Here is a 22,913-nt window from a genome sequence, read left to right on the forward strand (position 1 = left end):
GCCTTCGCCGGCCTGGCCAATCAGAGCGCGCTTGCCCGCCCACGTGCCCCCCTCTCCGCCCAGCAACAGGCTCGCTGGCGGGGCGGGGCTCAGCGAATCGCCTGGTGAATAATCCATGAGGGGGCGTGTCATAGGGCGGGAGGCCCCGCCCGCCCCAGCGCGGAGGGGGAGACGGTCCCAAGATGGCGGCGCTGCAGGCGGAGCGCGGGTACGGGTTGTCCTGCGGGCGGCTCGGCCGGGGCACCCGCGTCTCCGTCTTCCACGTCAAGCTGACGGACAGCGCGGTGCGGGCCTTCGAGGGCTACCAGGGCTGCAAGGTACCGCGGGGCCGGCCGGGGGGCGCAGCTGGGTATGGGGGGGCTCCTGGGCATTGAGGGGGGCCGCCCGGGGGGGGCTCCTGGGCATTGAGGGGGGCCGCCCGGGGGGGGGCTCCTGGGCATTGAGGGGGGCCGCCCGGGGGGGGGGCTCCTGGGCATTGAGGGGGGTAGGCTCCTGGGTATGGAGGGCTGGGCCGGCTGTGGGGTGCAGCTGTGTATGGGGGGGCCGGCCTGGGGTGGGGGGCAGGCTCCTGGGCGTAGAGGACAGTGGAGTGATGCAGAGTCTCCTCCATGGGGTCTCGGGGATCTGACCCCATTCTCCCCACAGGCAGGGGAGGCAGTGGGAGGACAGACGAGGGTAGACTGTCTCCCCCCCCCCCCCCCCCCCCCGCCAAGTCCCAGGGATTGGGGGACTGCTTCCCAGGTCCTGCGCTGGTGTTGATGAGGTTCCTGGTCTAAGGGGAGCTGGATGGGGGGATCCAAGGGGTGCCCATTCCGACAAAGGTACATCTTCTGTGGGGATGTGCCCCCCCCCATCCCAGCCCATGGGGCTTCTGCCCCAGCTCCCCTCGCCTAGAGGCCTGGATCCCCCTTGTATGCTGTAAGGAGCGGCAGGGGGCACTGGGCTTGGCATCAGGTCTGGCATAGGGCTTAGGTAGGGTCAAGTAGAGAGAAGATGTTATTGAGGCACCTTGCACACTGCTTTGGTGGTTGTTGGGGGGGTGGGGGTGGGGCTGACAGGACAGGTAGGAATCCGGGGTGGTGGGGCTTGGGTCACCTCCATCCAGAAAGGGTTCAAATCCTGGGCTCCCTACCAAGAGCCAGTGATGGGATTTATACTGTGAACTTTCAGACACTGTCCTCCCTCTCTTGGGCTGGGGGCTGTACCCCTCAGGTTACACAGGTGACGTTTCAATCTGAAAATGCCCAGAATTTACACCCACCCACCCAGCAGTGAAGCAGAGATCTGTGTTGTACTGAGGGGTTCAGCACCCCAACAATTCAGGGGTGTTAATCCTTACATATCACAGGGTGATAAGGAAGGGGTGAATCAGAATGTCCTCAATTGGAAAGAGCCCAGGTTCCACCCTGGAGGAGCATTCAAGAGAAACACTTCCCAGGAAGGAAGAGGCTACAGCTTTCACTCACTGTTGGATATTTAACACTGTTGGGTAAAATGGGGAATTTCCTTCTTCTGTCCCCGTCATTGCTGCTGCTGTTCTCGCTAAAAGCTCTGATTTGTCAGCTTCCCCTTCCAGGCAGGCAGATGCCTTGCTCTGACCATAGACAAGGGTTCCCTGTGCTCTAGAGCAGACTATTAATTGCTGGAGGTGAGAAGGGAGCTAGCTTTTCTCTTTCTCCTCATCAATGAGGCTGTATTTTGATATCTTTAAAATTTCCAGGAAGGCTGTTGTCAAGATGTTTCCTCAAATTGCACTCAGCTAGCTTATTAGCTACTGTGTAAATAAATACAAATGGAAACACTGGGCATCGTTTACTAGGCTGTCTCTAGAATTAATTTAAAATATACCTTTTTTTCTTTGTTCTTGTGCAGTCCACATTTTTCTGTCTTCACCTTGCAGGTAGGTGGTAAAAGATGGGACTCTAACCTGTTTGTTAGAAACATCCTGCTTGCCAGTGTCTGTAGAATAAACCATATGTTGTCACAACACTATTTTTAATTTAGGGTGTTGGTTACATCACAGAAGTGAGTTGGGCAATCTCTGCATGAGGGTTAAAGGTAATTACAGTCCCAGGGTTTATCAACTTAACATTGGTAACAGCAATTTATATTTTAATGAGTGTTTATCAGCTTTGTGAAAGGTCAGCAGTGACGAGTGAAGGAAACATTAGGCCTCTAATAGTGCAGTAGCTTTTCTCCAAAATTAGTCTGTCAAGGAAAGTGGTTTTTTTGGTGGGGAGGGGGTGGGAAGGAAGGATTTTAGGCAGCTGTGTTAAATATTTTGGGAAACTAGTTTGAGTGCTTGTCACACATGAATAGGGTTGCTTATTTTCTAAATGAAGTGTGGTTTCTATCATTGTTTGGTAGCCAAGGGCTACTAATGGACTTTGCTTTCTGCTCCCCATCTGAAAGAGAGAGACAGTTGGGCTTGTCTGCTACTAATGGTTAAATTGGTAGGAAAGGATGAGAGTTCACTAGTTTGTGTAATAAATAACCTGACAATTTGTGGGCTATTAAACACTTACGTTGTTTCTGTGTTTGTTCTATAAACAGTTTCTCTAGCTTGTTGAACTTGTCGTCTTCCTCTGAAATGTGCTGTGCCAAGAAGCCGTCTTACTGCTCTTTCAGTATATGTGAAGGCTAGTCTTTAATTTCATTTGGGCTTGTAGAAGGTAAATGGAAGGATCTTGCAAAGGGTTTGTCCTGGTCTTTTTGAGTTTAAATTTGGTGTAACTGACTGCAGTATTGCTCTAGCTCTTATCCAGCTCTTATCCAAGAAAATGTAAATTCTGTTTATTACCTGAAGTCAAATCTGTTTGGAGTCTGACCTGTCCATATCCCTGTATAGTATGTTAGTGTGAATCCTGTGGCCAGTCTCTGGAATTCTGCCAAAACAGTCAAGATAACAAAGTTATCTCCAGTTACTTTCTGAGTTTGCTCTTTGATTTTTGTAACACATGTGTTGAGTGTATAGTCCATAAGTGAACAGCCAAAAGGAGTATTTGCCATCAGCTTTTGATTTTTCCCTTCCCCTTGCATGCTTGATAATAGCTTGCACCACTGGCAGATAACATAGGCAAAGCTAATTTTTGTTCAGTGACTTGGCTTCTAGTTAGAAGCCTCTGAGCAGCTTATTGGACTTCTCCCTCCTAGTTGGGTCTTTGTTGATATATGGTAAGTCATTTTTGGCCCAAGCCACTCTTCCATGTATTGTTGTACCATTTTCGCTGACTTAGGAGTAATTGAAATATTATTTATAGGTAGAGGGTATAAAACTCCTTTTGGAGAAGGGCGAATTACATTTTTAAAATTGTCCATGACCCAAGTGCATAAAGTTAGGGTCATATACTCACCTTGATCCACAATGGATCTCCCACTGAGGTGGGCATGAAGATCAAGGATATGTTGTGACTCTTGTGTAAACAAAAATTGTAGCAATGCTATGTTCAGCATCACTGGGGAGAAGAGGAGGATGCACTTCTAGGACCACTATTATTTCTGCCGTTTGTCTGATCCTTTGCCCATGTAATTACCCTCATGATTGTGGACTTTTGAAAACTAGATGCACAGTTGCACAGCTTAAGTTTGACTATCTGATTCTGTGTTGTCATTCTGTTTAAGAGCTAATAACCACGGAGATAAAATGGGGCAATATTTCACATCTTAGCCGGAAACAGCTCTGTCTGCAATCCAAGGGAGATGGCTGTGCGTCAGCTTTGCTTTACTCTGTCTCCACTATTGGCATATGCATATGTTCTGCTTGGCAGTCACCTTGTGCATCAGGCAGGACACAGCTGCCAGCTTTCTCCTGCCTCCTGTTCCTTCTGGTCAGCCAACAATTCCCATGACTCTCTTGAGATGGTCAGTTCAAGACACCATTGATGCACTTCCTATTTTTCTGTTTGGTTAGCCTGGGTCCTGAACATTGTACAGTACTAGTGTTGACCCATTTCCTAATTCAGGACCAAAGATATGCTCTTAATCCATTCACCACCCTTTTCAAATGTGGCAGAGCCACCCTTTCCTCTTGTACATGACATAAGCCTGTTGTACAACTGAAAACCATAGTACAGGATACTCCCAGTTAGCTGAATAGTATGGGGGACTGGGATTTTATTCAGATAAATCGAGAGGGCAGGAGCCATTCAGCATTGGAGTGGCCTGGAACAATGACTCCTCCTCTGAACCCTAGCCCAGGGTCTCTGCTGTGCCCCACTCACTCACTTCTGTCACAGCAGGCTGCAGAGGGCTCCCTGTTTTTGTTGCCACAGGACTGGTAACACCCCATCCCTGCAGGGGCAAGGTGTGGGACTGAGCAAAGACCTCCAGCCAGGACTCTGCTCTGCCCCATCAGGACTACAGCCTTCCCTGCACCTTGTGCCTACAGGGATCAGGTGTCACTGGCCCTGCTGCAGTGCAGGGAGCTCTCTGCAACTTGGCTGTCACAGCCACATGTCAGTGGGGCCACAGAGGGCTCCCTGCACTGCTGCAGGAGCCTGCCCAGCAGGGGGCTTGGTCATCCTCCATGCAGTTCTAACCGGGGGTCTCTGCTCTATTATCTGAACCTCCACATTATTCAATCCCTTCGTTTTCCTGCAGTGTACGATATAAGGGAGACAAGGAAGAGATTCAGATAATGCGGTGGTACAGATAATAGAGTTTTGGCTAAATGGGCATATACTGTACTAAGATGCTTATACATGACATGTCAGGCTTAAGTGTCACGTAGCAACTGGCAAGGTTCTACATCCTGTGGTGGGGTGGGTGGGGGTATGTGGGTAGCATTAAGGCTGATGATGGAACCTCTAATTGTGACTCTCCTAAGGCTCTAGCCTGTAGTTCTTTAAAACTGCAGCTTCACGGTTTAAAGGGCAATATGCTGTGAATGTTTAGAATTAATGTATGTGCTTTCTGTATTACATCTGCTATCAGACTTCTCCTTTATTTGTGAAGATTGTAGTGATTATGAAATTCAGGAGCCAGTGATGTTGCTGTGAGTATGGCAAGTGGAGACGATGCAAGCTTCTATCGCCGCTTCTCAGTCCTAGCCTGCAGGCACTCCTCCACCCATGCTTTTCCATAGCGCCTCTCTTGAGCTGAGGCCACCAGTTGAGCCAGACTAGTGAATTTTGGGATGTGGACTACCAAAGGGTATTGCCCCTCCGCAGCACGCTCTAGTCTTTTGGCTTTAATCCTGGAACTTTGGTCTGTTGATGACATATGAATCTTCCAGCTTTGGGAGTGAGGTACTGCTCCTGTGCCAGTTGCACTCTTGTTTTTATTTTCAGTCAAATGCCCATTAATTTCTCAGTGGTAAAGTGAAGGCTACCGAAGCAGATGCTGAGTGTAAGAGATCTGGTTCATTTACACATCAAGTTATTTTACAGCATGCATGGCCACACAGAGTCTTCTTTTTGTTGTCTTGTGGGAAATCAAAAATGAGGCCTTTAATTTTCAGCACGGACTGTTCAAAGGGATGCACATGTCTCGATGCTTGTTGAGAGCATGTAGCTTTTTAAGCAAAACCCATTACATTATCTTAAAGCTTTTTGCATAATTATTCCTTCTCTGTAACCTGTCTCTTCTCCTGCCTCATTAGTTAACTGATGCCTTCAGTCCATCAAAATTGAAGCATTTATGACATCACTAACATGGGATTATGACGTTGCTAAGTGAATCAGTCAGGAGGAGGTTGGTTTGCACATACACCCCTTGATGATCAGCAGTGATGGGGCAGGATATACCAAACTTTACTGGTCTGTTAAAACTTCCATTAAAGATTTTTTTTTTTTTAATCTTGACCTGAATGTGCTGCCTTCCATTTCAAGAAAGGGGACAGACAGAGGTTTGAGGTATGTTTTGGCTGTTTCCTTTCAGTTATTTAGGGTAGCTTTTCTCCCAACCATATATCATTTAGATCTGCTCAAATTATAGATTTATTTCTCTACTCTTCAAATTGCATGGGAAGGAATTGTCTATAATTTACATCTAAAGTGACGTACAGTTGCTATGGGATTCAGTGGCAGATTATAAACCTATTATGTGCTTTTTTGTACTGCTGGTAGCTGACTGAAAACTAGGGCTACTTGGTGATATGCCAGTGAAAAGTAGAGAGAACGATATTTTGTCAGGCTATCGCTGAAAATGGTAGCAAGAGGAAATCGTATTTGAAAAGCACTACAGCAAGCTTATGCCGTAAAGAAGGCACACCATTAATTTGAAAATCACAACTCTGTCTTGAAATATTTTATCTATATATTGTAACAAGTAACTCCGAGAGCAAGTAACACTGAAAGATTAGTGCCCAGTTCTTCATCTGCAGATAGGTCTTAAATCCTGCAAGGTGCTGAGTATTGTGGCACAAATCCAGCAGCTGGATTAAGGCCACTGTGTTCAGCATCTTGCAAGAAGAAACTCATGCTTATTTCCACCGTTTCCATTGCATGATCAGCTAACTTCTATATTGAAAATCTCTTATAAACATCAGCAGGGGAACAGAAAAAACATTTTAAATTCCTTACAAAATACTTTTAAACTTCAGACTATTTGAAGTATATGTTATCAAACTCTGGTCGTTCAAAATTAGACTTAAGAAAACCCTGTTTGATAGCATCCTTTTAAGATGAGCACTGTGCACTATTACAAAGTATATATCTCTAAGTGGCTTGTATGCTTACAGTATAAACTAAGGGCTAACCTTAGAGCATGGTCTATTAATAGGTGACCCTCAAACACGTGTCTCAATCACTTTGAAATGTGTTTTCTTGTTTTTTTTAGTTTATTGTAATGCTCCCTCGCAGAGAGACTACTGCTGTTATGTCACAGTCACTCACTCACATAGTAAAGGCTTTTGTCCTGCTAGCAGAGCAATTCTTTGTTACCAACAGGGGGAGGAGAAAGTCTTAAAGCCCCCAAAAAACAAAACCTAAAATTTGAGAGCTCAGTGTAGAAAAATGAAGGCTGGTCAGTTATGTGTTTATTTCCTCAATAATTTGCAGAGTCCCCACTGTGTGCTCTGTGGCAGGGTGAGTTTGTAAAGTATCTGTAAATCTGTTTGTGCATGTTATAAAGTGAGAAGGGAGAGACAGTACATGCATTACTGTAATACCAGCTTCTGCCAAATAATCCCTGAAAGAGGAATACATTTTGGCTGATTTAATGGTTTGCAAATAATGCATAAAAGGAGACACTGGGATGCATAGAGTTGCTTTGCAAGAGTAGGTAAAGTTTGGAGCTACACCAGCTATTTTAAGGCTCTATATAGAGTAGTCAGACTTCTATGTGCAGTTGTAAGGATGTCAGGGATTGTTTTTTTGGTGTGAGGGAAGAGGGGTTCTCCTTAGTCTAGCATCAGCAGTAATTTCAAGAGCATTAACAACTTTCTGCTTACCCCAGAAATGTTAAGGATAATGACACTTTTATGAACATCATCATCCTAACAAAAGGAACCAGATTGACATCCCCCAGACTAGCATCCTCTTACACACAGAGCAGGCACAGAATAGACAGCAGTAAAGCCAGTTTTCCCCAACCAGCATGCCTTAACCCTTACCTGGACACATCATGCAGAAAAGGGAGCTTAGATTTTGTAGGAGAAATAACTTTCTGTGGTAGCATTAATGTTGCTTAGAGTATCCCATGCATTAAGGCAGTCTTTGCACATTGTAGTAACTTAGTGTTGTGTGTTGACTGATCTTTAAGAATTTTGGTATAATAAACAGGATGATGCCATTTTTTGCAGCTCTTGTCCTAACCTGATAGTTTGTTTTGAGTTCCAGTGCTGCAGTGAAAAGGGAAACGTTAAAAATCCAGTGCATTTTGCATTGCTCTAATGAATAGTCAGGGTTTAGAAAAAACACTGCTGGTACACTTAGTCTCTCCTTTCTTTGTTTTGGACGGATGCCTTTTTAATTTAAAGAAACCAGATTTGTTTAACTTTGAAAATTGGTCACTGCATATGAACATGACTTTATTTGGCATCCCACCTCCACCCATTTTGAGGCTTCTCTGATCTAGCTACAGTCTGGTGGCTTCTGTTAACCTCAGTTGTGCCGCCCCCCTCCCCCTCCACAATCTATGCAGCAAAGCCACTTGGCCTTTGTTATCTAGGAGAGAATTTCATGCAGTTTGGACTGTAGCAACAAACTTCAAGTACTTGATGCTAAAGGGCAGCTCCTTGTCTGACAAGGTGATGTTCCAGCCTATCAGCAGCCATGTGTGGCCTCTTTTCACGTGCCGAGCGTACAGCCCTTTGATACGGAGAAAAGATAAACCATTTCCGGTGCATTCGCCTCTTGGACCAACTGGAGTAGAGAAAAGGGGTGGACTATGTGACTTGAGAGATGTGTTCTGAGCGTAGGACTGTGAACCAAGGATTCCTGAGTTCTACTTCTCCTTGAACCTTTACTACAGATTATGCTATTTATTTAAAGGTAGAGACTGATGTCCCCTTTTTAGATCGATGCAGCTCCATGTGACAGAGATTAGCGGGCACTACAGAACACTCTAAAACATTTCAGTCATTTCCTATATCTGTTTACTGGTGAAGTCTGATTATTACCACATCCCTTTTAAAAAAGTTATTCTTTGGAGCGCTGGTTAAGAGCTTTCAAACCCCAGATTCTAGTTCAGTAATGTTTGGATGACATGCCCCTCCTTTGATTAGAGAGAAGTCATTTTCTGATACTTACAGCACAGTAAGAAGCGTTTAGTATGGACTAATTAATAGTGTGTAGCAAGAATAAGAATGTTGCACACAACCCTAGCAAAGGATACCAGTAGGGATGGAAGAAATACTGGCTTAATCTACATGGTGTAGATCTTTGGGCATAAAATCTCCCAATACCCTAAGTGGAAGAAGCTTTAATCTTGATCTTTATATTCCTGCTAGCGGAGGGCCTGCCATTATATGATGGGCTGCATTCAGGAGCTTATGTGCCAGTTGTGGTTATTAGTATCATATTCCACATTTCAGTGTCTAGACTCTGTATGATTTTTGTTGCTGTACCTTTCCAGCTCCTCGGCACAGTTTTAAATTATTGTTGGCTCATAGTCATTGTGAAAAAATCAAATAGTCTCTCTGATTTTTTCCACCCCCCCACACCCCTCCAAAAAAAGAAAGCAGGGGAACAAGGGAATTGACAAAACTTCACTTGTGTAACCTGTTAGCCACTGACTTCGGCTTTGCTGAGGAAACTCTCACTTGGGCAAGTTGTGTCAAGTAAACCTACTCTGAAAGCACTTTGAAATCTGCAATGGTCTGGAAGTCATACCACTTGGTCATAAGATGACAGGTGTGAGGAAAGATCACAAATTCTTGATTGGTTCAGTGGGACAAATATCTTTCAGTGAATGAGATGGGTATGAATTTTATTATAAGTGTTTAAAAAAAAAATACCCAAGGGAAATTAGAGACTCAAATTTAATCTTTCTAAAACTAAAAATAACACTGAGTCTGACTTAAACGCACAGAAGCAAGAAAAGTCCTACTTGAGAATGGTGTAAAGCAGCTTTTTAATTTGAGTCAGAACTGCGCTAGTCCATTTTCAACCAGGAACTTCCTTGCATTTGTGGGTTTGTAAGGTCTTTAATATTTCAGCAAACAAATTCTCATTGGACTTCTTTCCATTGCCTTCAATGGGGAGCAAGATTTGGCGCCATCCCTTGAATCTGTGAATTCGTCTTTAAAAGAGATGGACTGCTGTTATAACTTGAGTGATTTGTACCTAAATCATACTTGACTCACTACTGTGAATAGTCCTACTGAATATAAAGGATAGAAGTAAGATCTTTTTTTATCATTAACTCTGACTGGCAAGTGGAGCACTGTCTTGATTTGGACTGAAAAAAAATCAATCCCATGTGTGAAGCTGTGGTTACCTGGCTTGATGAAAGCTGCGTCCATTGAAGAACCTATCTACAGGGAAAGAATGAACCAGGAAAAATATCCACAAATATGGTTAAAGTTCAGAAACATCCTCAGTCTGATGAAATAACTATCCTAGGACTTTCTGTGTAGAAGGTAAATTAGATCTCACTACTGGAACTAATACAGACTAGTTGGACTTGATTTTGAAAACAAAATAACCCATGATACCCACAGGGAGAAACTAAAAGGTTGCACATTTAAACTGGTAAAAGGAAATGGTATTGTTCCTAACACATTTTATGGCAGCGAGTTTCACAATTATATCGGGATTCACAAAGGGTTATGCATATGTCTGGATAATAAGAGAGTTCCATTACATGAGATAGGATAAGAATATAAGGATATAAACTTGTGATTCAAGACATAAGATAGACATAAATTGACAGGAATTAGAAAGAAACTTTCTCCAGCACGTCTGTCCAAATTTTTTTTTTTGATTAAAATTTGGTAGACCTAACTGGTTTAAGTGTGTAATCAGAAAATTCACTCAATTTAATAAAATCACTAGAAATGACATGTCATAAACTGTGTAAAAATGCTTACTCTGTAAGATAGTAACATCCTTTTAAATAGAGAACTCCAGTAATATTACTGTATAACGTTTATCTAAACAAAAGCTCACTGCTGTAATGATTATTGTATTGTCTCTGATACTTACATGGCTAGGATTTATAAAGCTGTTAAAACTTCCCAAATAAAGACATAAGTGAAGGGGGAGAGGGGAGGGAAGAAAGAAAGAAAAGCTTCCTCTTTAGTCAGATTATTCCATAATCTTTTTCATTATGGGGTTTCTTGAACCTTCCTTATAAGCATCTGGTTCTGGCCACTGTTAACCAGGGATGCTGGACCAAGTGGACCATTCATTTGATCTCACATCACTGTTCCCATATTCCTAATACGTTTTAAGAAGAGATCCGAAAAATAAATTGTCAGTTGAACTTTCAGGGGGTTTTAATGGGGTACTTACAATCTTGGTAAATTCCAAATCTTGATTTATACTTTTTTTATCCTTTAAAACAGAAATCTTATTAATCTAGTCTCTCACCTCCTCCACACCGAAAAGCCCCTGATAAGTGTTTCAGTACTTTATTTTAAAGGGACGTTACTCTCAATCTCATCTAGACTTCCGTGAGCTAGTCCTTGCCCTCTGCCTTCCCCACTCTGCTCCTGCCCTGGGAGTTACATGATGTGGGATGGACTGTTAGCATCCTGTCCCCATCCCATGGGTAGCCGTGCAATAAGAAGGGGAATCCCTGCCTGTCTGTGGGAATGCGAGCTTTCTCTGTTAGATCCCCAGTGTATGGTGTAAGTGGTGTCTGTTCTGCTTTCTGTCGCTCATTCAGGATTTGGGAGTGGGGGGTGCTTCCTGTATTGCCACAGCAGTTGCCTGCAGCTGCAGTGATAGAGCCCTGTGGGCTGCCTTTTGTGATGCCATCTCAGAAGTTGGGGCTTGTTTCTAGTTTTGAGGTTAAAAGTTTCTGGGTGACCCTTATTGTCGCAGAAAACAACAAAACCCTGAAGTTTTAGTTTGACTCCATAAGAAGCAGTTACTAGTCCTGACTTTCACTGTATTGAAAAGTGAGTGAGAGCAATGTCCTAAGTGGGAGTGAGTGGGAAATCAGTGCAGGCAAGTGACCCTACAATAACAAACCAGCTCAGAGTTTAGAAGCAGGTCTGCAATAACAAACCTGGTGTGCTGGAACGAAAATAAATTTAGTAAGGAAGTTGGCTTTTGTTTTCAAGTTTCCAAAGGATTATTGTTGTCAAAGGGTTAGTAGTGAGGATAGTTACATAACACTTATGAAAGTAAATGGGATATCCTTTTAAATCTGCTTGAAATCTGAATTTTAATTTGTGTAACAGTGGCGATTAGGAATTTGCTGCAACTATTTTACTAGGGGCATGATTCGTAAGTCCTAGAAGAATAAAACAAGAACTTTGTTGTAACTGAGCACACACTACTGATGCCATTTTTAAATAGTGCAGAACTGATCTCTACATCACGATCAACGAAAATGTTTATTTTGTAATTCCTAAAGCTAAAAAGTCTTAACTCCCACTTACCAGGAAGAGTTACTGCTGATATTTTGCGGTGTATAGACTGGCGGTTAGGGTTTATTTGTACCGCCTTCTACTCTGCAACCCTTTGCAATGTAGAGAAACCCACTGTGGTAGTACCTACCTGTCTAGAGATTAAACTGCATCTTTCACATATAAAATTATGGAGCCAATGCATCCAGTTCAGTATTGAGAAGCTTTTTTTAAAATTTAATTTTAAAATAAAGCTTGGATGAACTGACAGCAAAGAAACTGTATCTAACCTCAGATGAGCTCAGATATCTCAGCCATTTGTTTTCTTAAAAGAATCCACTATCATTCCAATTACCATTTATTTTGAGGCTAAAAATTCTGATCACATAACTGAGTGAAGGTTCAATAGCCATACTATCTTTTTCGTATGTGCGTTAAATGACTCACTCTGCTCAGTGAAAGAGATTCTGTGTCTGCTAGGCTGTAAAAGTCTCTCGAGGACATTTAAGCTTGTACCACTGCAAGGTTTGATGCAGGGATGTGGTTTTTCTCTGTTTAGTTAGCAGAGGTAGTATATTTTTACTGTTCTTATCTTAGACTTTTGATGCTCACTTTTGGAATCCCTTGTAACCATTAATGTCCACAGACTGCCTGGTGGGGAACAGAGAAACATCTGATTTTAAGGGCAGATTTCTTTAATTTAGAAGTGTTTCTTCTACTGTTTGTCAGTTTATTTTTGGAATGGATTATGTTACTAATCAACCCGGCAGTGCAAATAAAAATGTAGTTAGAACAGTGCTAGTTTTGTGTGTTCTCATCCAGGTCTATTGGGGGGAAGGGAGAGCCTCACTTTACTCAACAGAGGCCTCTCCAGCCAATTAAGTGTTGTTAGGCAGGAAGGAGTCCAGCAGCACAGAGATGGTGGTTTTATCTTGTCAGCAGCACATAGTAATTGGAATGGGGAGGGAAAGATGGTTAGGCAGATGAAATCATTGTGAAGTTGTCTGCTTTGCATAACATAGTCAACTTTTGATGGAAACAACCCAGTATCATTCCAGTGGAAGTGTTGAGTGTTTGCAATGACTCTATTTCTTGTTAATCTGCAAGGAAGAACTAGTGGTTTCCCTGAATTTCTGTGACTCAGAAGAGCCCTGATGGAGTATAACTGTGCTCTTCAGTTCATGTTGTGTTTGACGTTTACTAAGACTCAAAGCACCTTGACCTAGCTGGCGATGCTGTTTGAAAGCATGGTGGAAGCTAAGTTTAGACTCTTGGCTTCCTTTTTTATGGTTGGGATGGATTGTAGGGGGGTGGTGGGATTTCTTCAGGATTTCCTTGATTCTTGTTCCCCCACCAAGGGTCGTGTAGTTTGTATTGAAGCCTACTTTCATCTCCGTGTTGCTTCAACTGTACAGCCTAATTATTTAAGAAAGATAAATGTAGCAATAAGATCTAGATGCCCACAGCAGTAAAACCAAGAAAACCAGTTCTGGCTGTTTGTCCCAGGTTCAGCAGTGCATGTGGTGAGGCATGTGCCATGGTTGGACAGTTGGGCACGTTAAGTCCATCTGAACTCTCAATTGCATTGCTGTAGTCTCCCCTGCAACAAAAGTAGTACAAATTATGAGCAGGTAAGGACCACAGTGACACTTCTGTCAGCCAGCTAAGATCATTCTGTGGGCAAGCAGTCATCTGAAAGAACCTTGTATTTTGGTTAGCATATTCTAAAACAAAAGAGATGTTTTCTTTACCCTACTTGGAGGCTTGGAATTACCATATTTTCATTAAAAGAATACAGAGAAAAAAACCCTCTGTAAAATTCAGTCTTGGTATGGTGTTTAATATCCATTAACTGACAGTTAATGGAATTACAATCACTAATGTTTACTTTGTGTAATAAGTATGATGTTCAGAATGGTGTACAGAACTGGTGTCATTGCTACCCTTTGGTTAGATTATCACTTGCTGTATATAGTATATACTGTATATACTTGCTGGTCTACTGGCTAAACTTCCTTTTGTAGAAACTAACTGCCAGAACTTCAGTGTAGTAGTTTCTGGAGCCTGGAAGAGAAGTTTCTGTTGCTAGTAGTTTGTTAACTTTGTTTTTAGTGCAAAGGTCATTTTAAAGCCAGACAGATTTCAGGTCGGTGACCTACAGCTTCATGGGGGGTTACAAATGGCCACTAACTGCTTGCAGTTGGAGGGACCGTAACAGATTGCATTTCTGAGTGAGAGTACAAGGAGTCCTCGGACTTACAACGCCCAGCTTACGTCGGACGCCACTAATGACACTTTCCAATGACTGCCCATTTCGCCCCTTACGATGCTCGATTTGCATAAAGTTCGCTTGCAGTCACTTCTTGGGTTATACTGGTATGGAGCTGGAAGGGGTTGCTTCTGATTGGTTTTGAGGCAGCAGCGTAGCTTGTTGCCAGGTAGGGTTGCTGCATGTTTTTGATTGGCTCCCAGCCCCGGGCTCAGCCAATCAGAAAGCTTGAACAGTGATTGGCTGAGGCTCAGCATGTTTGCCATTCTCCCTGGCTTTCTGAGCCTGCATTGCCAGCATTTGGAGCAGCACATGTGCATTGATATGTTCGTTAGAATGCTGCTTACAAAATACAGTACACAGTAAATACACGGATGTTGCAACGTGAGTCATCTATAATTTACTTAGTACAAAAATCTGGGTTATTGTGGTATCAAGCCTTGGTTCAGGAACCAACCCCCCCCTTCATACCATTGATTCCTATGGGAAAAGCGGTTTCAACTTCCTCAGAATTGCATTGTAACAAACTTACAGGAGTTGCAAGTCAACAGCATGCATGTGACCAGCATGTGTCAATCTGTCTGTGGAAAAATACGTAAAATTCACTTGTATAAAAGGCTTTGTTAATACTTGGCTGTTTGTCGTGACTCTGTGTATAAATGAAGCACTGGTATTTGACAGTAAAAACCGTTGTTCACAACGGTCACTAACCCTTTTCTAAAAACAGATTATTTAAAAAGCTTTCTATCACATTTTAGACCTTGTGAGCTGTAGGGAGGATCCTTTTCACAGTAGTTCTTAATGCTGAGTCTCATCTTTAAAAAGGAATTCCTTACTTGTATTTCTGAATATATCTTGTAATAAAAGTGAACATTTTAAAGTTAAAATAATCAAAGACAAAGTTAACTTTGGCAATTCACTCAGTTTAGATAATGAAGAGTTCTGGTTTTCACATACTACCGCAATACTGCAATTTTTGACTGCTCACTTTTCAGGGGATTATTTCAATCCAAACAATATATACCTTTTTTTTTTTTTTTTGGAAGGTTTAAAACAATATAAACCAACTCCCCAAAAACATTAGATCATCTCTGATATTTTTGATTTTTGTAAAACTGTTTTTCTACTAACTTAAATTTGATACCTAAACTGCCTGACTGTTTCCCTTTAACAAGATTAAAAACTATGGATGTTCTAAATTATGAGTGTGTACTTATTTCAACCAGTTCTGCCTGTTTAAAAGCAACCCCTCAAACGAATGATTTGATATTAGGTTAACAATAACCCAATTGGTACATGTATGCTGTGATGGGGGGTGACAGTGTTAGGTCAGTGTGTAGTGACTTCTCTTTTACACGTTCAGTTTATAGATTCTGTTTACATTTTGCTTCTCATTTTTCAAATGTTTAGCATTATGCTGTTTTCTTCAAGCTCTATAGAATAGACACGCTTAAGGGGAATATTACCGGCTGACACTTATTCTGGTGCAGTTGTCATATGTTAGACTTCAAGTAATAATGTGAATTTGAGTATAAAGCTAATACAAATATTTTAATAAAGGAATGGAACTTTTATAAGCAAAACATTTTGTCAAGTCTTCTGAAAATGGCCTTACGCTCAATATCTGAACAACTGTCATTGGTATCATAGGTGTTGGGGCTCTGAACTGACTTCTTAACTTGTCTTGGGTGCAAGTGGAATTCAACGCGGGTGGAATCTTGATATCTGTAGTGTAATGGGCGAGGAGAACTCAGAACTGCAATTTTGAGAAACTCTTGCACTTTAAATGCCTTATTTCCCAGGTTTCAGAGTAACAGCCGTGTTAGTCTGTATTCGTAAAAAGAAAAGGAGTACTTGTGGCACCTTAGAGACTAACCAGTTTATTTGAGCATGAGCTTTCGTGAGCTACAGCTCACTTCATCGGATGCATAGCATATCGTGGAAACTGCAGAAGACATTATATACACACAGAGATCATGAAACAAAACTTCCTCCCACCCCACTCTCCTGCTGGTAACAGCTTATCTAAAGTGATCATCAAGTAGGGCCATTTCCAGCACAAATCCAGGTTTTCTCACCCTTCTTCTTCCCCCCCCCCCCCCCCCCCCCCCCCCCCCCCCCCCACATACAAACTCACTCTCCTGCTGGTAATAGCCCATCCCTCTTTGAAACCTCTCTTTATAATGCGCATGATAATCAAGGTGGGTCATTTCCAGCACTAATCCAGGTTTTCTCACCCCCCCCCCCACACCCCCCTCCAAAAACCACACACACAAACTCACTCTCCTGCTGGCAATAGCTCATCCACACTGACCACTCTCCTTACAATGTGCACAGCAATCAAGGTGGGCCATTTCCAGCATAAATCCAAGTTTAACCAGAACTTCTTGGGGGGGGTTTGTAGGAAAAAAACTAAGGGGAGATAGGCTACCTTGCATAATGACTTAGCCACTCCCAGGCTCTATTCAAGCCCAAATTAATAGTATCCAATTTGCAAATGAATTCCAATTCAGCAGTTTCTCGCTGGAGTCTGGATTTGAAGTTTTTTTGCTTTAAGATAGCGACCCTCATGTCTGTGATTGCATGACCAGAGAGATTGAAGTGTTCTCCTACTGGTTTATGAATGTTATAATTCTTAACATCTGATTTGTGTCCATTTATTCTTTTACGTAGAGACTATCCAGTTTGGCCAATGTACATGGCAGAGGGGCATTGCTGGCACATGATGGCATATATCACATTGGTGGATGTGCAGGTGAACGAGCCTCTGATAGTGTGGCTGATGTTGTTAGGCCCTGTGATGGTGTCCCCTGAATAGATATGTGGGCACAGTTGGCAACGGGCTTTGTTGCAAGGATAAGTTCCTGGGTTAGTGGTTCTGTTGTGTGGTATGTGGTTGTTGGTGAGTATTCGCTTCAGGTTGGGGGGCTGTCTGTAGGCAAGGACTGGCCTTTCTCCCAAGATTTGTGAGAGTGTTGGGTCATCCTTCAGGATAGGTTGTAGATCCTTAATAATGCGTTGGTTACCAGCAGGAGAGTGGGGTGGGAGGAAGTTTTGTTTCATGGTCTCTGTGTGTATATAATGTCTTCTGCAGTTTCCACGATATGCTATGCATCTGATGAAGTGAGCTGTAGCTCACGAAAGCTCATGCTCAAATAAACTGGTTAGTCTCTAAGGTGCCACAAGTACTCCTTTTCTTTTTATTTCCCAGGGAATTTAGTCTGTATTTTGAATGTTTTTAGTGTTTTCTATTGAATCGGGCCTGAAAGTCCATTCTCACTGGTTTCTGTGTGGCAAACTTACTTGCAACGGCCTGTTGTTGGGTTGTGTTTATGTAACTTTTGTAGAGGACATGCTACCTTATCGCCTATATTGGACTCCAAAATGGCAGGCTGAAATGGCTATGTTGGAGTATCTGTGCTGTGAACCCTCCCTCAGTTTTCTCCAATGTTTTTTCAGCTTTTCTTTCTATTTTCCAAGGGCTCAGTGTTCTCTTCTCGAACTCCATTACAAGTGGATTTTTACCAGAGCAGTCTCAAATTTTTTACATTCTTCCATTGTTGTAGGGTTCTACCAGCCTTAGTTCGTTGTCTTCCCTTTATTAGTTTACAGCTGAAAATGTTTTGTAACTTGCCTGGTTTTTGCCTACTATGCAAAGCACTAGTAGGCTAGTACAACTGTTCAGCCTTTTAGAACTAGTTGATTAAAGGGCCATCGGTAACTAAATTTTTAGAGGTGAGGTTGACTACCTGTTGTTACGCTAATGGAAAGAAATGATTTTTCTCCATTTTTTTCTTTGTTTCCTTTGTACATTTGATAGGAGTTTGTGTATAGCCAATTCTTTCCCTCGTATAGTCAACCCTTGGTGAGCCTTTCACTTAAAAATAAATAGTTTAAAAATTAGTAAAATAACTGTAAATACTCAAATTGGAAAGGGAGCAAAAAGGGCAGATGTATTACTTGGGGTTATTTAAACTACTTTTTTAAATGACTAGACTTCAACTTGACGGGGTCCCTTCAAAATCTTTTTTTTTTTTTTTTTTTTAAATAAACGCTGTTGGTGAAAAGGTGCTTGAGGGCTCAGTGAAACCCACTAGGTAGTGTTAAAAGGAAAGGACAATGATGCTCTTAGCATACATCCATTTTGGCAGCAATTGGCCGGCTAGCAACAAATGCTTAGTTGTGGAAAAATAATCAGCTTCTTTGACATGACAGTGATAACCAGAAATAACCGTTTAGAACTGTCAAGAGCTCCAGAATGACAGTGGATTTTAGATTTTTCCCATTTCCAGTATTACTCTAAAGATACTGATTAACTTCCAGCTTTCCTTTGAGGATTTGAGTGCTTGGCAGATATTAATAAATTAAGCTTTACAGCACCCCTGTGTATCACATAAGTTGTTAGCCATCTTTTACAGAAAGAAATGGGAGCACAGTGGTAAAGTGGCTTCACAAGGTCATGCAAGCCTGTGGCAGGAGGAGAAATGGAACCATGGTCCTGACTCCAAATCCTGTGCTCTGGCCACTTGATAAAACTTCCTCAGCATAAGTACTTTATTTTTTTTGAAGATGTTTTATGATGGAATAACTTGGTTATTGTGATAATTTATATATATATTCTCTCACTTTTTCTTGGAGTGGGCGAGAAGGGGAGTGGTGTAAAGTTGTGGAAGAAACAGACTTCCATGGGACAATTTTTTGCTACATGTGGGAAAGCATCTTTCTTTTCACAGTCCAGGATTTTGTACAGTACAAAGATTGAAGCCAAAATAAACAGGGAGCATAAATAAACAGTCTGTAATATTAAGCAGTGCCTGTATTTGATACGGTTCAGCATGGAAAAGATTTTTTTGAACTACTTTACTATTGAAATGGAGAGAAGCAGTGGTGACCTTTTTTTTTTTAAAACTAATGTCAAAGTTCATTAGTTTTGGCCGAAGCATTTCAAACAAAAGCCAATAGGGAAAGGATGGAAGGTTGACTGGGTCAGTCACTATTCTTGTTCAGTTTGTATGAGGAAATTTGCCATAAAACTCTCAGTAGCTCTTGATTTGGGGAAATGTGGTATAGAAGACAAAGGGCTTGTTTTTCTTTCGGCAGATGCACGTAACGTGTATTAACTGTAGTTGCACTTCCATACTGTATTTATATGGCACTATATACAGGAGACACTTCTGTCCCCTCTGGAGTGGAACATGGCAGCTGTTTAACCATGCATTACAACACTACACAAAAGTTTGGAACAGGAACTCAGGAAGAATACCATAAGTTGAAGAGGAAAGGGATTTTTAAGCAGGGTATAAATGACCAGAGCCATAAGTTAATACCCCTAGTGAAAAATGCTATGTAATTTCCATTATCCACAAATGGCCAGGAGTTCTGATTACTTTCAGAAGACAAGTAAATGTGATTTTAAAAATAGACCAGGAATAATTAGTCTAAAATGTTTATTTTGGAAAGGTTAATTGGTGAAGAGTATTGTGAAAGATGCCTGGCTTTTCCAGTCTGTATGGGAAATCCCTCACCACCTCTAAACTATCTAGGAACCTAGCTCACTAATGAATTATGTATAGTTTAAAATTTTCAGTGTACTTCAGACAGTTCTTAACTCTTCTCTCTTTTCTTCCTGGCCACATCTTGTTTGTTTCCCTCATGAGAGGTGATCGCATCTCAAGTGTCTAGTAAGTAGTTCAGGAAAGCTCTTCTCTCTTGGAGGGAGTACAGAAGCCTGATCTCAAACTGCCTCAGGGAAATGGCTTTTAAAATATTAATCTAATGAAGTTTAACTGTATAGTTAACTGATATTATTGATTTTGGATCTCAAACTGCTTAAAATCTTTAGGGGAAAAAATAGCAACTCTATTCACCTTTTAACAGGGTTGGGAATTTTGGAATATTCAGTTTCCTTCTACTGTATTTTTCATTCCTTTCCTAATTTAACAAGATCTGATAATGCCAATAAAATACTTCTGCAGAAAAACCAGTGTTGCATCAAAGAGATTATCTAGGAAGTTTTGAGTGTGAATGTCTTCATGGGAATCTTGCCGGAACTGAGATTTCTGTAAACTAACTTTCAATTCAAAGGAGACTTCCTGAACTTTTATATACAGTGAGCTGCATCATTTGAGCTTCTTGAGAGATAATGTTAGTAATTATAACCTTAACACCATTGAACAATTATAACATTTTTTCTAAATTGCTATGTACACTTTACTGGTGTGAAAGTTTTTCTGCCTTGTTGCTTAAGAAACTCTACCCTTTGGTTTTAGAAGCAAAAATCACAAAAGGAAAGATCTGTTTTGTTGGTACACACTTTGAAAATGCAGTCATTTCACCTTTTGTCTCTATCCTATTTTTGAGCTGCAGAGCAATCTTGAAATCTGCTGGTGATTCTGCCAACAGAACTATGCTAGAGGGTACATGGTTGTGCTTTGCGATAGAGTTGCTGGCCTTTAGAGCTGGCCTAAATTCTGACTTAGTCTTTCTAAAACATTTTCCCCTTCATAAGCAAATCACTAGATTTCTGCTATTTTTGTAAGAAATGGGTTTAGGGAACTGTTGCATTAATGCAGAATGGATTTTTCCTAGAGTTGTATTATATCATCCTTTACAAGCAAATAAGTGTAGAATTTTTTTATTTCTATTTTCTACTTCTATTTCTTGACTGTGAATTTGCCAGCGCAGCATAATACACTCAAGCGCTCTGGGAAATATTGTTTCAACTTGTTTTATGCTCTCCTGGTATTGGCTTTTATTGCTGCTAGTCTGAGAGTTTTAAGAACTATCTTGTCAATATAATCTGTCAGTTCCTAATATACAAACAGAAAGAGAGAAGAATAACCTTTGAATAGCCATGTTTAACAGACGTTTCCATTGTGGATAGGAGTGGTTTCACATGCTCCCACTAACAGTAACTTACAACATGCTAGCAGACTGCTGGACTGTTCTGAATGATCATACTATATCAAGAATTGTTGAGTGTGGCTTGATCCTCTGAGGTGCAAGGCCATTCAGCTCCATTGGATGTGGTAAGACTTATGAGCACTTGAGGTTTGGCCTACTATTTTCTGGCAAATAAAACATTAAGGAGCCTAACTTTGCTTCCATAGTCAGTGGGAGTTTTGTCAGTGAGTTCAGAGGAGGACTATGGATAAGTATATTCCCCAGCTAGTCACCTCCAGACTTCTTCATTCCTTTGTGGCACTCTGAATTTTAGCATGGCAAGGTGAGAGTTCTTGATTGCCATTTGTCACGGAGTCCCTGGGCGATGCTCTGGAACTGCTCCCCACAAAGCCAGTCAGGACTCTGGGGGAGTCTCCTTTCTGGGAGCAGCCTGTCTGCAGGACACACAGCTCCCCCAGCTTCCACCTTCCTGGGTCTGACCTCGGAGCATTCAGCTTCCTCTGCCCCTCCGTGCGCTTCCCACAGGGAGTCCCACAGGCGGGGTCCTGGGAAGCCAGAGGGTCCTGCCCTCCAACTCCGCAGGCAGACGTGACTCTCAGCCAGCCAGTAAAACAGAGGTTTATTAGACAACAGGAACATGGTCTAAACCAGAGCTTGTAGGTGCAGAGAACAGGACCCCTCAGCTGGGTCCATTTTGGGGGGCAGTGAGCCAGACAGCCACGTCTGCCCTTCACTCCGTGTCCCCAAACAACCCCAACTGAAACTCTCTCCAGCCCCTCCTCCTCTGGGCTTTGTTCCTTTCCGGGCCAGGAGGTCCCCTGATTCCTTTGTTCTCCAACCCTTTAGCTCTCACCTTGCAGGGAGGAAGGGCCAGGCCATCAGTTGCCAGAAAACAGGGTGTTGGCCATTCTCTGTGTCCAAACCCCTGCACGTACCTGCCCTCTAGGGCTCTGCAGTGATCATACACCCTTATCCCACCACCTAGATACTTAAGAACTGCATAGGGGAAACTGAGGCCCCCCCACAATATTCAGAGGAAACATTAAGAACAGTCCCGCTTCGTCACATTGATTGCCATTCCTCTGGGTGGATTTATTCAGGATGACCACCCAAAAAAACCAACCAAACAAAAACGGAGTTCCGCAAACCTTATTGGAATGGTTTTAATTAGTAAATATTATCAGGAGCTCTCTTATGGTGAGGCTTATTTTTCATCCATGGTAAAGATGACAGAAATATTCAGAATGTGAGTGAACAAAACAAATATAAATTAAACTGTAGCAATAGGGCCTTCCTGCATTAAATAAAAAGCTATTACATCGTGATAAAGTAGTAGTTGTCCAAAGGTAAAACAGTGACATGTTCCAGAGTTATCTTTTTCTACAAGCTACTGAATCCTTTCAGTTCAGGTATTTCCTGCCTTCAGTAAAAACTGTATAGGTGAGTAGAAATTAAGTCTAGTCACTGTTTAGCCAAAATCACAGCTGAGATGAAGATAATATTTAGATATGTTATTGTAAGGCCAATGGCTCTAATTTTTGAACTCTTAACATAAGAACTTTGTTTCTGAGAGTATGAGAATGCAACTTGTAAGCATACTGGTGGGCTTCTTCTGCAATGCATGCAGCTTATCCTGGAAATTGTCATTCCTGTCTAATAAAATTACATTTAAAATGGCACAGTAAAGTTTTCCATTATTAACCTAGTTTCAAATTCCAGTGGGCTGAAATCCTGACACTCTCTGAGGGGAAAAACAAAGAAAAAAAAAATCTCTCAAACGCC

General features: G+C 42.0%; 1 protein-coding gene across 1 annotated transcript in view; it reads left to right on the forward strand.

The window, feature by feature from the left end:
* The first annotated feature begins 84 nt into the window (after positions 1-84).
* Positions 85-22,913, forward strand: part of ELL (elongation factor for RNA polymerase II) — an 85,882-nt gene continuing 63,053 nt past the window's right edge. Inside the window, exon 1 of the mRNA XM_037885537.2 lies at positions 85-317. Within this exon, the coding sequence (XP_037741465.1) occupies positions 183-317 (135 nt within the window). The 5' untranslated portion in view covers positions 85-182. The remainder of the gene's footprint in view (positions 318-22,913) is intronic.

This window comes from Chelonia mydas, chromosome 25 (assembly GCF_015237465.2).
Source record: "Chelonia mydas isolate rCheMyd1 chromosome 25, rCheMyd1.pri.v2, whole genome shotgun sequence".
Classification (NCBI taxonomy): domain Eukaryota; kingdom Metazoa; phylum Chordata; order Testudines; family Cheloniidae; genus Chelonia; species Chelonia mydas.